This window comes from Ursus arctos, unplaced genomic scaffold, assembly GCF_023065955.2.
Source record: "Ursus arctos isolate Adak ecotype North America unplaced genomic scaffold, UrsArc2.0 scaffold_19, whole genome shotgun sequence".
Lineage (NCBI taxonomy): Eukaryota > Metazoa > Chordata > Mammalia > Carnivora > Ursidae > Ursus > Ursus arctos.
Genome location: NW_026622863.1, coordinates 48,679,407 through 48,694,713, shown reverse-complemented (window position 1 = coordinate 48,694,713; position 15,307 = coordinate 48,679,407). Strand labels below are relative to the sequence as shown.

Genomic DNA, 15,307 nt, shown 5'->3' with positions numbered 1-15,307 from the left:
GGGGCATCCGAGGGGCAGGGGCTGGTCCAGCCAGTGTAGGAGCTGCCCAGGGAATCGTGCCAAGGGGAAGGACGTGTCCTTCCTGAGTTCCCCCAGGAGCCTGGCCCAGCGCTGTGGGGCTCAGCACCTGCTGTCCCCAGTGTGGCTGCTTCCTGGGGTATCAGTGTCCACGTGGTGAAGCGGTCATCAGCCCTTCCCACCCACCTGTGTTTCCTCTCAGCAGCGCTCCCACTGATGCCACTCCAAGTCCTCTTGTCCTGGGACTGTGTGTGCCTGTGCCAGAGTCCCCATGTGCCCAGGAGGTGACAGGCCCCTCGTGCCAGGAGGGCCCTCCCTCTGTGTCTCCAGGAAGGCCCAGGGGCCTGGGGGTGCCCTTGCCGCCCAAGGGGACTGCGTGAGCCCCACCTGGGGATACCCAGGTGCAGAAGCAGACTCAGGAAGGGCTTCAGCCTTTCTAGAAGCTCCTCCCTCAGAACTACAGGGATCTCCCTGGGACAGTTCCTGAGATCACCAGGGAGCAGGCCATGGGGGGGCCTGGGGCTGGGGCTGGGGAGGAAGCTCCCTCCTCCCTGGGGGGTATGGCCCTGGGCTGAGTGGCCTCTGCAGACGCCTGGGGTGGGGCAGGTCCGGAGCAGCTGTGGGCTCCTCTCCTTGTGCACTCGTCCCCTGGGGCCCTTCAGTAAAGTGAGTTGAAAGTCCTGGCCTGGTGTCTCTGTGGTCTGGAGGATGGGGCAGGGGAGCGTCTGAGGTGGGGCAGCATATGTCCCACCTGTCATAACTGAAGTGCAGCCGGGACACCTGGGCATGCCCTGATTTATACCCAGTGTCCTTTGCGTCTTCGCTAGCCATCCCCCCCCTCTCCCGCCCCGGCCCAGCCCCCTGACCTAACTGCAGCCATATACATTCTACCTTGCCCCCATCCCTGCCTCCTCCTGCCACTCAGACCGCAGCTGTTTGTGGCTTTCTTTAGCCTGCCGGGCCCCAGGACTCCATTATCTTTAGAATGCCCTTTCTTGGCCCATCCAGTTGCACTTTCTGGGGCCCAGCCATCACCTTTAAATCTGGTTCCTACCCTACTCCCCCTGTACCTCATTTGGTCCCTGTCTCTGTTCTATTTCCTAGCCCCCAGGTTAGTCTCCGCCCCACTATGCCTCACCCTGGTGCCCACGTGGCCCCTTCACTCCCCTCTACGGCCTGTAGCCCTCTCTAGCCAGCACCGCACTCCCACACTTCACCATGAGACCCAGCCCCTGGCCCCTGCGCCAAAGGTCTGCCGTGGACCCAGACCAAGGGGGTCCAACCTCCACTCCTACTGGGACCCCGCCTCCCTCCCTGCTCCTTCCAGAGGGGCCCTTTCAGAACTCAGTCTGCTGCTTGGTTCCCTCACTCTCCTCCCCAAACCCTTCAAAGGCTTCCTTTGCCCCTATGGTTAAACCGGGTAAACCAAAGTTCTTATAGTGGTCTAGACCTACTCTGTCCAATAGGGTAATCTCTGGTCGCAAGGGACAATACATTTACATAAAATTAAGTGAGATGGAACATCCATTTCCTGAGCCACACCAGCCACCTCACATGTCTCAGGAGCTGCATGGGCCCCCTGGCTACCATTCCAGTGCAAGTATAGGACATTTCCACCATCACAGAAAGTTCTCCGGGACAGCCCTGGTCGGCTTCCTCTGTCCCCATTTGATCTGCCTCACTGCCCACCACTCTCCCGGGTTTTCAGACTCTCAGATCTCCTTGCTGTCCAGGGAACACTTGGAGCCCATTCCTGCCCCAGGGCCTTTGCACTTGTGGTTTCCCCTGGCCTGGAGTGCCTTCCCCCAGGATATTTGCATAGCTCCACCCTTCACTTCATTCCAGGCTTTGTTCAACTGTCCCATTCCCAGGGAGGGCTTCCCTGACCATCCAATTAAAAATGTCCCCCTTCCCTCACACCCTCACTTTTTCAAGCGCTGGCGGATTGTCACCTGCCACACTAATTGGTTTCCAGATGCCCCGCTGACTGTATTCGTCAGGGGGTGTAGCAGAGGGGATCGGTGACAGGGGTATTGCAGGTCAAGCGCAGAGAGGGAGGGTCAGCTTGCCCCAAGACGAGCAGTGCATCCAGCTGCGTGCTGCTGAGGCCCAGAGCCCAGGTCGCTGCGCTGAAGAGCTTCCACCAAGCGGCCGCATTCCCCGAGGAGGGACCCAGGAGCGCCCGTCCCCCGTCCCCGCCGCCAACACCACAGCTCCAGCAGCTTGCGGAGAGCGTCCCCCCCCTCTCCCGCTTTCCAAGCATCGCAGCGCTGCGGGCAGAGGACTCGGGCGGGTGGCTGAGGCCGAGCGTCGGGCCCGGAGCCGGGGGTGGCTGACCGTGGGCCGAGAGGTCGTGGAAGCGCTCGGGGCGGCGCGGCGGGAAGGGCCGCCCCCGGGACCCGGGCTGGAGTCGCCCTGTCCCCCGCCGCATACGCCGCGCCAGCACGGTGCCCGCGCACGGCGGGGGCCCAGACTCCAGTTGTCCAGCGACGCGCGGCCTCGGCGAACCGCGGCCCAGATGCGCCCGGAGAGGAAGGTGCTGGAAGGCTACGCCCGCCGGGAGGGAGAAAGACTCCGCCATCGCGCCCGGACCGGCGACGCCCAGACCCCCGCGCTGGCCTCTGGGCCGCACGCTGGTCCCCGCCGGAGCCCCGCAGGCTCGCAGCCCCGAGGACACCGAGGACACCGAGCCGAGCGCCGCGGCCCTGGCGGCGGGAGGAGGCAGCGCCCGGGCGCAGGCGGGACGGATGCTGCGGGCCGCGGGGACACGGAGCCGGGCCCGGTGCTCGGCGCCGGCTCGGCGGCCGGAGGGACACCCACAAATGCGGACCCTGCGGGGGCGCCGTGGGGCCCGGGCACTGAGAAGACGCTTCCGGAGCAGTGCGCGCGGCGGCGCCACCCGGGGAGGCTGCGGCGCCAGCCGTCGGCGGGGCAGGGTTTGCTGGCATCGCCCGTTTCGGGTGGCTCGGGGACGCCCTCACGGAGAGGGTGACCTTGGAGCGAAGACCCGAAGACGAGAGGGCTGGGGCAGGCCGAGGTCTGAGCGAGGCGCGTTCGGGCCGCGGAACGGCTCAGGCCCGTGATCCCGGGGGTCATTCACGGGGCATCACGGACCCCTCCAGCGCCACCTCCCGTGCTGTTCGTGTCCCTGCGGGGTCTGTGGGGTGACGAGATTGGGGTTGAGTTGTGTGTGTCTTTATTTGATTCTGTGCATAGAGTAGGGTTGGGGGAATAGGATGAAGGCAGGTTTTCACTCCCATTTTCCCGATGAGGAAAGCGAGGCTCTGAAGTCTGGGAAGGGAGCTCGAACCCGGGTTTGTCTTACTCCGGGCTCCCTCGAGTAACCACTTAACCGTTCCGGAGCCTGTGGCCAGGGTGCCCCCCAACTCCATCCTCTACCCAAGCTCGCCCCGCACCCCCAGGCCCAACCTGTCCCTTCCCGGCCCCTCGGCCCAGTCGAGTCCTGGAACTCCTGAGAATGGGGTCGGGTCCCGAAACTTCTAGAGAGAAGACCGAGGGCTTCAGAGTCCGCTGACGCCGCCGGCTCCCCACCACCCACCGCTTGGAAGATGGGAGAACGCCCGCACCGACTGCGGCTCCCGCAGTTCCCACCAGGGGGCGCTCCAGGACCGCTCGTTAAAGGCGCGCCGGCCAAGGCTCCCGCCCAGGGCGCAGATGCCGCAGGCGCTGGCCCAGGGCCTTCCAGGGCCAGAGCTCCACCTCTGAATGTCAGGCTGCGGAAAAGTGGACGTGTCTGCAGGGCAGCGGTCCTTCGTGTGGGGTCCTGGGGTCAGCAGCATTAGCATCACCTGGAGCTTGATAGAAACGCCTATCTCGAGCCCACCCCCGACCTGGGGAATCACTTAAGGCGTTGGGATCCAGCAGTCTGTGTTTTAGAAGGCCTTCCAATGGATTCTGCTGCCTGACCAGCTTGAGAGGGGTCTGCCGTGGGGTCCGAGTATCTCCTGGGGCTGTGGGGTAGCAGTTGTCAGTCCCGGGTGCACGTTGGAATCACCCTGCAAACCTTGGGGCTCTGGGAACCCCAGCCACACCATGCACGAGAGTCTCTGAGAGTGCCAGGCTGGGCAGGGGTGTTGGAAAGCTCCCGGGTCATTCCACACGCTCTCCAGGATTGACAACCTCTGTCCCAGGGGCCCCCATCAGGGCCGAGGTGTCTCGTGAAGCTCTGGCCGCCTCTGGTGTAGAATGGGAATAGGACGATGAGAGATGAGGTCTCTTGGGGCTGATTTGAACTCCAACACATTACGTCTTCTTCCATCATCTCCGCAATCCTGGGAGGGAAGCTCTGTTATGATCCCCCTTTAAGATGAGAAAGTAGAGGCACAAAGAGGTACAAGGTAACCAGCCCAAGGTCAAGCAGCTTGTGAGGGGACGCGCTAGGGGTGAACCAGCTTCCAAATCCCTCCTTACCATGCCCCCTAGTGGTTTCCTCCTGTCAAGGCACACCAGCATGGGGACTCAGAAAGTCCCTGCTGTTGTGGGTGGCACCTCTATGGCCGTGTTCCGTTGGGAACATTTAGGGGTGTCCACATTTACTGTGTCCTCCAGTTTTCTGGTGCTTCCCTCCACGACAATCCTGGCATGTTTGAAACCACAACCCTGGAGACATCCATGGGCTGCGTTTGGGCCTGGGCCCTTCAGGTGCTAAATGAAATCCCCTTGGATTAAAAATAGTATTGAAAGCCCTGATACAATTTCAGGGAACCCAAGGGACCTCTGCCTCCTGCGCCCGGCGGATGCTCATGTCTGGACCACTGGGGATGGGAGGGACAAAGGGAAATCAGCTGGGGGGATGGATTTTCCCCAAATCTGGAAGTCTCACCTGGTGTCTCTCACCATCTCTGCTCCCACCTTTCCCCTTCCAGGACCCGAAACAGACTAGGCCCTCGTGGGCATGTGGCTACTATTCTCCCAGATGGGTGAATTCTCCACAGCTACCACCAACCTGGCTTCCAGAGCATTCACTGGGCACTCCAGAGACGGCCCCATCCAGCCTGGTTATTCCCTGGCCCCCCGCACAGTCCATCCCTGCAGGTGGGGTCCACACCCTGTCTTTCTTCCAAACCCCATTGGGTACCAAGTGCAAAGGGGCTCTTAGCATCTTATGGAAGGAGCACCAGCTACTTCCTACTACTTCCAGAAAGGAGTGGGTGAGGGCAGGCGACTCTTTTGTTCTAGAGACAAAAACGAAAAAAAAAAAACCCAGGCCAGGACTGCAGCTGCAGCCAAGACAGAGCTGGCCTCCAGGCCTCCCTCCTCCGTGACTTCCCTTTCCTCCCGCCCTCCTCGAGGCTGGGGTGTGGTCATATGCTGTTTTCCGTGGGTGGGGTTGGGGTTTGGGGGACACAAGACAATACAGAGAGAGGTCCCCCAGTACCCACGGGGCCATAGCAACCCGATCTGTCCCCGATCGTAAGTGCCAGTCACAACACACTACATACCACACCACGATCCGGCGTTTTGGCCTGTCTCTAGTGCAAAGAGTTTTCATTGTGCCCAGTGGCCAATCTGCCCCAGGAGATGTTCTGGGGGTTTGATCGAAACAGATTCCTGGGCCACACAGCCAGCTGGAGCAAATCCACAGCTCTGGCATGAAGGGCCCCAGAATCCGAATTTTGGCCACGTTTTCCAAATGAATCTTCTGCCCCTTGTAACCAAGCTTGGGGGAAGTATGTAACGTGCGGGCCCTGGGCAGGAAGCCAGCGGCACGGGGATGGCAAGTAAAGTGACATAAACATGGGGCACCATCCCAGAGGGTGGGAGTGGAGGGGACACAAGGGAGTGACGACATAACCTTGGAGCATTCTTCACTTGCCCAATTCAAAGCCAGGAAATCATGTGGTAAACATTTTTATTTGCATGTTGGATTGCGCCCTTTTTTTTAAGTTCAAGGAGGAGGTCAGTATTAAGTGGGCAGTAGAAAAGAAGAGAAAGGGAGAGGGGAGGGAAGGGGAGGGAAATTCGCCACCACCTTCTCCCCTTTCAAGCTGAGCACTTAGACTTGCATTGGAATAATTAAAATCATGAGTGATGCAACCCCTTCGTATGGCTCTCTTTATGTCCCTCGGGTGACTAGAAAGAGTCTGTTTTTAAAAAGATCAATGCATGAAAGATAAACTTTTAACAAGAAAGAGGGCTGTTGGGTGGAGACGGGAGGCCCACTGCCTGACCCTTGTCTGCCTCCATTTTCAAGTACGGTGGCAGGAAGGGCATCTCCATCCAAGCTCGGGAGGGGGAGGGCGGCCCCCCGAGTGGCGATAGCATGGCAGGTGGCGACGAGCTCCAGGGCACCCCTGCCCTCACCTCACAGCTGGTCTTCTCGCTCTCCCTGCTCTGCTTCTGCTCTGGCCTCTACCCTCAACACCCTAAGACTCCTGGCCTCGCCTGCCCTGGGGACTCTCTTGGGCAGGGTTGGCAACCGGGGAGTGTGCCAGAAGGCTCTCCGGCGCTTCCGAAACGATGAAAAACGTCCAGGGGTCTGGAACCTCACTGTTTTGACCTGTTTCCGGGCCTTAGCTCCTTGGGTTGTCCCTATGGACCCCCGGGCAGCTGGGGCTTCTGCCCTTTGGTTATGAACAGCTTCTGCCCTCTGGTCAGCTATGGCTTCTGCCCCATCAGGTGCAGCCTCTGCCCCCTGGACAATGGGGGCCTCTGCCCTTCGATTATCTGCAGCCCCTTCCCTCTGATTATTTGTAGCCTCTGCCCTCTGGACAGCTATGGCTTCTGCCCCTGGATTATCCTCAGCCTCTGCCCCCTGGACAGGTATGGCTTCTGCCCTCTGATTATCTCTAGCCTCTACCCTCTGATTATCTGCAGCCTCAGCCCCCTGATCACCTGCAGCCTCTGCTCTCTGATTACCTGCAGCCTCTGCCCTCTGATTATCTGCAGCCTCTGCCCTCTGATCATCTGCAGCCTCTGCCCTCTGATCATCTGCAGCCTCTGCCCTCTGATCATCTGCAGCCTCTGCTCTCTGATCATCAGCAGCCTCTGCCCTCTGACCATCTGCAGCCTCTGCTCTCTGATCATCAGCAGCCTCTGCCCTCTGACCATCTGCAGCCTCTGCCCTCTGACCATCTGCAGCCTCTGCTCTCTGATTATCTGGAGCCTCTACCCCCTGATCCGTGGGTGCTGCTTCCTCCCTCCTGCGACGGCGGAAAGAGGCCCATTTGATTTTGGGCCTCCATCGTCTTGGGGACGTCTCAGGCACCTGCCCATCTCCTGTGTTGCCCACATTATCCCCCCGGCTGGCTCTGGCCGGCCCCGATGCCCCAACCCTCTCCCGCCTGGTAGAGGCCTGCTGGGACTCGCTCCCCTCGGGGCTGGACCTGGGCGTCCAACCCTTCACCCTCTGCTTCAGCTTCCCCCAGGACACCTGGCTGACATACTCTCGCCACCTGTCCGCCTTGGACAGCTGCGGCCTGGGGTTGTCCTCGAACATGGGCACGGGCAGGTTCACGCGGCGGCGGGCAGGTGGCGCGCTGGGCTTCTTCTCCCCTCGCTGCAGAAAGGCCTCCACCAGCTCCTCGTCGTCCTCGCTCTCCAGGTCGCTCCCCAGAAATTTGCTGCCCAAGTAACTGACTGGCATTTTGCGTACCTTCCTGCTGCGCCCCGCGCCTTTGTGACCCTTGTGACCCTTGTCTCCCTTGTCTCTGGAGGTCTCGAAGTCACTGAACTCACTGTCGCTGGCGTTGCTGCTGTCATAGGTGCCCACAACCAGCCGCGGGGGAGGGGTCACCATCTGCTGGACTCTCCTCCTTACCCGGGGCTCCTTGGGCTTTTTGGGGGGCTGGGGCGGGTGTGGGGTGCTCTTCTCAATGATGCGGGCCACGTCCTCCAGCGTGCGGCCTTCTTCCTCCAGAAACTGGGTCAGCCGCTCGCGAAATTCCGCCTCCTTGGTGGCAGGCTTGGAGATGACCCTCCACACGCCTCCCGCCAGCCTGACCTCCCGGGGGATGAGCAAATAGTCGACGTCCTCCCCGATCTGCAGCATCCCCACCGTGGAGTCCTCCTCCCTGCGGAACACCTTGCCAATCTTCTTAAAGGTCCCCACGGGCTTCAAAGCTTCCACGAGGACGTCCAAATCCACATCTTTGCAGACATCGGGGACGCTCCAGAGGATAAGGCAGTCGGGGGATGGGAGGAAGCCCCAGGGGAACCAGCCCCCCACGTGGCTTTTCTCGAGGGTCTTTAAGATCTCCAGGGTGAAATCGGGGGTGGGGGCAACGACCCCAAACTACAAGTAGGCCTGAGTCTTGGGCGATGGGGGTCGGGGAGGAGGGGAGGAGTCCTCGCCGAACTGCCCGGGCGGGGGGGAGGGTGTCTCACCTCTCCAGCCAAGGATGAGCCAACCCCTCCCAACTTCTCTGCCAGCCACAAAGTCCAGTCTTGACCAAGTCCGGCTCCCCCGCCCCAAGGACTGGCGGGAATCAGTTCCCAGGATGCTTACGTGAGCCGGGGTGAGGTCAGTCCGAGGCTCGGAGCCCACCGCCAGCTGCAGACGTGGGGTCCCGGCTCCGAGTTGGGGCGCACGGGCTGCCCCCGTGGCTCTTCCTGCCTTGGGGACGCGCCTGCAGCTTGGGAGAGGCCTCCGCACACAAAGACGACTCAGCCGTGGCTATTCAATATGGCCGAGGCGCTTGGAGGCCGCAGCCCAGCCCCCCCCCGGAGGGTCTCCCGCCCCCAGGCAGGCTGCCACCCCAGTCCAGGCTGACCTTGACGCGCGCCTGCAGCCTCCAGCCCGTGCGCTCAGCGCCGAGGAGCGCGCGCGGGCAGGAAGTTCCTCCTCGCTCTCCCCTAGGGTGAGGCCCACCTTCCCCCTTCTCATCTTACACTCCCCGACTCGGGAAGACTGACAGGGGGGCTGTCCACTCCCTTCGGGGCGCCCTCCCTCCCCTCCCCCACAGGGGTGTGGCCGCGCTCCGGGCCTCCCTGGGGCCACGGCTTCCAAGCAGAACGCCCCGCCGAGGCCCACGTCAGCACCTTCCCCGGGAAAGGCGGCAGTTCCCCAACCTGCCCTTCTAAACGCGCGGGATCCAGCCAAACCCCAGGGTGGGCATGCTAATGCGGCCGGCCTCGGGCAAGCCGGGGCCACTGTGCGCGCTTCAGCATCCCGAGACTCTGGGTACCAGCGGTTCCCGCCTGGGTAACCATACAGGTCGGTGGAGAAATTGGAGCCGGGATCCTACCGCACCAGCGCCTAGCGCGGGGCTTGGCACACCGTAGGTGCTCAATAAATACTTGCGGGGTGAATGAATGAACCGAAGTGTTCATCAGGAGGCACTGGCTCCCTTGTACGAGTCTCACATTGAAATACTATGCAGCTGTGTAAAAAGAAGCACCTAGTAAAAAGGACAGTCAGGTTTTCTGGAGCTTGTCCTAGTGCTTTCTGCGGATTAACTCCACGAAATCCTCCCTATAACATTATGATGCAGGTAATAGGAATGATGATGATCCCCCATTTTATTGTATTTTTTTTAAAGATTTCATTTATTTACTTGAGATAGAGCAAGGGTGAGAGAGGGAGAGCTCAGAGGGGCTCCCTGCTGAGCGGAGAGCCCAATGGGGTGGTGGTGGTGGGAGGCTCGATCCCAGGACCGGAGATCATGACCCTAGCGGAAGGCAGCCACTTAATGCCTGAGCCACCCAAGCGCCCTGATCATCCCACTTTATAGCTGAGAATGTAAAATCTCTTGCTCGAGGGCCCACAGCAAGAAGCGATGGAACCTGGGTTTGAATCTGAAACGGTCTGACTTGTGTGTGTATGTGTGTGGGTGGAGGGGGGCAGGCAAAGGGTCTAGACGTGCGGGTGTACTGATCTCGGGTACAAGCACAGCCGACAGTGGCTGTCTCTGGGGAGGGAGACTGGGGAGCCCCAGAGGTGGCAAGAGACATGTACTTTCCCCCTCTGTATCTGTTTGGATTGCTTGGATTTTTAGAAGTCAAAAATGTTAATTAAATAAATTAAAGCAAAGGTCCTCAGACTCGGCCATGGACAGAGGGGGGTCTGGATCCCTGGGATATGGGGCGCAGGGTGTGCAAAGCTTCCCAGTAAGTCTGAGGCCTTCAGCTCAGTAACAATATGCACCATGATGGCATTAGTAATCAGGGAGCGTTAACTTGCAGGGAGCGTTTCCTTGGAACCAGGCGCCCTGCTGTGTGTGGAGCGGGCCTGTTGTTAGGCATTCTCTGAGCTACATGCAAACAGCTCACTGCTTACCCCTCGCTGCCTGCAATTGACCCCAGCCCAGCAGCTGGAGCGAATCTTTTAAAAACTTAGATCTGTCTCTACTCTTTTAAAAATCCCCCATCTTACTCAGAGTAAAATCAAAGTCCTCACCGTGGGCCACAAAGCCCAAGCACACCTCCTCCACTTCCCTCTCTTTCCCTCCTTCTCACTGACTCCACTCCAGCCACCCCCACCTCTTCACGCTTCATCAAGGCACCAGACTCAGTTCCACCTCAGGGCCTTTGCACTTGCTGTTCCCAACCTCCAGACTGTTATGGTCCCGCCTTCTCTTGGCAATTTCCCTCTGCTCAAATGTCACCTTTTTTGGAGAGGTCATTCGCCCCGCCCCCCCCCCCCCATATGGGAATAGCGTCTACCCTCTCCAGGGTCCTCTATCTCAGGAATCCTTAACCCTTTCTAAGTGCTATGGGGCCCTATTCAAGATAAAGTTTTTCAATGCATAGAATCGCATCCATCGGATTACAAAAGAAACCAATTATAATGAAATATACAACTGTTAAAAGGGAAAAAAATTTAACAACAGCAAAAAACCCTGCAAAATAATAATGAGTTTAATACAAGGTATAAAAAAAGAAACATATAATTTTATTTAACTCACGACGTGGGATTTTATTTAGTTCTTGAAAGAACCAGGCAGATGTGGAGAGAAAGAGGGAAGGAAAGGGAGAGAGGGAAGGAAGGAAGATGCTTGGCGGGTGGGGTTGGGGAAGATCTCAGCGAGGCCTTTGCTCATTTATTGGCTCATTCGGGTTGTTTTTTGCCTTTGCAGAGCCGGGTCGATAGGCTTTGCTGGATTTTTTCCTCCCTCCCACAAGCTCCATCCCACCCGGCCGCACTCAGCCCGGGCCTGGCCTCCCACCGCCCCGCCCCTCCCTTGTGCTCCCTTTCCAGCAGCCCAGCGGTCTCCATGGCAACGAAGAGACGCGCGTTAGCGTGGGTCCGCCCCGGGACGGGAGGGTCCGGAGGGTGGGGGGTGGGCAGCACCTCTTCTGGGCTCTTCACCCCTTCTTTAGGCCGGATCCCCCCACTCAGCTTCCCTGAAAAGCTACCGGAAACTGAAAATCCCTAGGCTACCCGTTTGAGGAATGTTGGTTTATGAATCCAAGTCCGAAAAGTCAAAACTTCCAAGTGGAATGACCTCGCAGATGAGATATTTGTGTTCTGCAATTGGTAAAAGGTTTGTGTGTGTGTCTATGTGTGGGAGTGGGGCGGGGCGGGGAGGATTATCCTCGAAATGAAAACCTCAAATGTTCAACATTCTTACAAAAATTGCCAACCCCTGAGCAGTTCCGCTGTGGGTATATGGATTACTCAGATCTCGGGCAGCAGTAAGCCTTCTCCAGCCGCCCCAGGACGAACCGTATTCACAGCTCCCACTTTCATATGTGTTTAAAAGAGATGAAAAATCCAAAAAGAATGGAGGAAGAAAGCAAAACATGGCCCAGATCTCTCTACCCAGCTACGCTTGGTTGTGCCACTTTAAAAAATAATACTAAAGGGGCGCCTGGGTGGCTCAGGTCCTGATCCCGGAGTCCTGGAATCGAGTCCCATGTGTCCCACATCGGGCTCCTTGCTCAGGGGGGAGCCTGCTTCTCCCTCTCCCTCTGCCTGCCGCTCCCCCTTGTGCTGTCTCTCTCTGTCAAATAAGTAAATAAAATCTTTAAAAAATAATAAAAAAATATAAAATATGAAAAGTAACACACACGTTAAGAAAATGAAGTTCCAGAAAGATATAAAATGAAAAACAAGTCTCCTTCTCCCAGCCTCCAGCCTCTTCCCATAAAGTAACCACAGTGAAATACCTCCGTGTTTTTGCAGGAAAAAAAAAAAAAAAAAGCTTACATGTGTAATTTTAGAATGTACCCCAGGGGATGTTTCACATCATCTTGAATTATTTTTACCACGGTGCTTACCACTTCCTAGTATTTTCTTATTTATTTATTTATTTTCTTATTTATTTGTTGTCTCGCTATTCAAATACTCGCCCCATGGTCGGGGGGCATTTGTCTGGTTTGGTCACCGCCGAATGCTCAGAACCTAGAACGGTGCTGGTAGGTGCTCAAAATATTTGTTGGGTGAATGAACGAGAGGATTGTACAAGATTTATTACCATAAATCTCGCTTTTTTTCCCTGAATAGCTGGTCTTGAAGTCTTTCCGAATCTGTGTATGCCGATCAGTGTCGCTTTTCTTTTTTGTGACAATTTCCACCCTTCTCTGAGTAAGAAAGCAGGGAGCATAATACTGATAAGAATTCACTTTGATCGAGCACCTACTTTCTCCCCGTCCCTGTGCGTTCTTTCTTTTACTCCTTACAACCCCTCTTTTTTTTTTTTTAAGATTGATTTATGTATTTGAGAGAGAGAGAACATGCAGGGAGGGGCAGAGGGAGAGAAAATCTCCAACAGACTCCCCGCTGAGCGTGGAGGTGGAGGGGGGCTCAATTTCTCGACCCTGAGATCAGGACCTGAGCCCAAAGCAAGAGTCTGATGCTTAACTGACTGAGCCCCCCGGGCGCCCCACTCCTTACGACCCCTCTTTTTTTTTTTTTTTTTAAGATTTTATTTATTTATTTGACAGAGAGAGAGACAGCCAGCGAGAGAGGGAACACAAGCAGGGGGAGTGGGAGAGAAAGAAGCAGGCTCATAGCGGAGGAGCCTGATGTGGGGCTCGATCCCGTAATGCCGGGATCACGCCCTGAGCCGAAGGCAGACGCTCAACCGCTGTGCCACCCAGGCGCCCCCTTACGACCCCTCTTAAGCAAGTATTTATTCCCATTTTCCAGATGAGAAAAACTGAGGCCAAAGAAAGCCACACAGCTAGTAAGTGACAAATCTTTGAGTTACTCAGGTTCATTAGATTCCAGCCCCTATACTCTTATGCCTTCTTTATTTTCCCAGTTGCTTATGGTGGTTTGACGGTGGGGAGCAAGGCTGGTGAGCAATCTTTGAAGACTTCTCTCCCAGGTGACATTTGTAACTTTGGCATAGTCACTGGATTTGTCCTCAGTCTCAAATGCCCAGAAATCAGATCCTGTCTAGAATGAATGGGATATAAATTAGCCACACGTTGTAACCAATGGGCTCATTGACAGCACATAGTAGGTCCTCAAGAAATATAGCGGGAAGCAGCCTTATGGCTTACACTCTGACTTCCAGAACCAGCCCCATAGTTGGGCCGCCCTTGCCTCTCACTTCTTCAACACAAAATCTAAAGCTGTTTGGTGCGTATGGAAGCAAAGCCGACAAAATAGCTGTATAATTGAACAATCGTTAATCCATCCATCCGTCCATCCATTCATTCATGGGGCACGTTTCTCTAAAGCAATAATTTGCAAATCTGGTTGCATATTAGAATCAGTAGTGAGAGTTTTAGAAATCACGATTTCCCGAGTCCAACCTAAGATCAGAACATCTTAGGGTGAGGGGGTGGGGTACTGCGTTACAAAAATAATCCCCCCAAGTGACTCTGAGCTAGTGATGGTTGGTGGGGCTGAGCAGAGGCAAGGGAGGAACTTGGCCAGCTGGAAATACCACACAGCACCCGCAAAAGAGCCGGACTGGAAATTAGGGTTTCTCCGATTTTAGCAACATAGAGGGACCCTTAAAGCGGGGGAGGGGCGGGAATCTCAGAGATCCTGTAATAGTTTGGATAATGCTTACCCATGGATTTCAGGTTTGAACGCCTGGCATTTGAAAATGTTACTTTATTTGGAAAAGGATCTTTGCAGATGTGATGAAGGATTTGGAGAGATTACCCTAGACTGTCTGGGCGGGACATCAGGAGTGTCCTGGTAAGAGAGAAGCAGAGAGACTAACAGACACAGAGGGGGAGCCATGAAGAATCAGAGGAGACAGTGTGACCACAATGGCAGGGACTGGGGCGATGTGGCCATAAGCCAAAGAACACCCCAAGGTTCCTCGCCAGCGCCTTCGGAGGGAGCTCAGCCTTGCGGACACCTTGATTTCGGAGTTCTAGCCTCCGGAAGTGTGAGGGAATGCGCTGCAGTTCTGAGTCACCCAGTTTGTGGTGATTGGCTGCGGCAGGCATGGGGAACAAATCTAGCCCCGCCCCACCCCCCAGTTGTGGCCGCGAATCCCCCAGACTCCAATGAGGAAAGTTCCAAATTAAAACATCCAAGTTTTATTCTGTGACCTTGTCTCTCAAGAACCATTATCCTCTTGAGAGCCTGGGTGGCTCATTTGGGTTAGTGTCTGTCTTTGGCTCAGGTCATGATCTCAGCATCGTGGGATCGAGTCCCGTATCGTGCTCCCTGCTCCGCCGGAAGTCTGCTTCTCCTTCTCCTTCTGCCCCTTCCCCCTGGTTGTGCTCTCTCTCATTCTTTCTCTGACAAGTAAATAAATAAAATTTTAAAAAAGAACCATTATCCCCAAAGTGAATTATTGTGCAGTCTCCTGGCCCCGGGAACCAGGTATGGGTGATGAGAATCTTAGAAGGGTTTTCAAATGCCCGCTGCCCCGCCTGCGGAACTTCCTTCTGGGGCCTGCCCCTTATTGCCAGCATCACCCCAGGGTGGTCCAAAGGTTAGACGTCCCTTTTCTCAGGAGTCTATGAAGCCTTTGGCATTACATACCTAACTTTCCCATAAAGATGCCTCTTTTTGCATTTCCTGACCACCCTCAGCAATGGGTACAATTAATCAACCCATTTTACAGATGAAGAGATTGAGGCATAGAAATGAAGTAATTCCCCCAGACAGCTCACCTCCCAACTGCCCCACTCTTGTTTTCTTTTTTTTTTTTAAAGATCAGCTCTATTGGAAGTATAATGTCCATCTTATACATGTACCCTTTTTAATGTCCCATGTGGTAAGGTTGATTGATTGATTGATTGATTTGAGAGACAGAGAGAGTGTGTGCACAGGGGGGAGGAACAGAGGGAGAGGGAGACTCTTAAGCAACTTCCATGCCCAGCACAAGCCCAACATGGGGCTCGAGCTCACAACCCTGAGATCGTGACCTGAGCCAAAACCAAGAGTCGGACCCTCAACTGACAGAGCCAC

At 56.3% G+C, this 15,307-nt stretch overlaps 1 protein-coding gene across 1 annotated transcript; it reads right to left on the bottom strand.

Moving 5' to 3' along the window:
- Positions 1–5,873: 5,873 nt before the first annotated feature.
- CCDC8 (coiled-coil domain containing 8) lies at positions 5,874–8,884 on the bottom strand. Its single transcript, XM_048224046.2, has one exon. It carries the CDS (start codon positions 8,027–8,029, stop codon positions 6,344–6,346), a length of 1,686 nt encoding a protein of 561 aa, XP_048080003.1. The 5' UTR covers positions 8,030–8,884; the 3' UTR covers positions 5,874–6,343.
- Positions 8,885–15,307: the final 6,423 nt, after the last annotated feature.

What these genes read in the sequence shown, in the direction of transcription:
- CCDC8 (XM_048224046.2), bottom strand. Translation starts at nt 8,029, where the DNA reads ATGCTGCAGATCGGGGAGGACGTCGACTATTTGCTCATCCCCCGGGAG.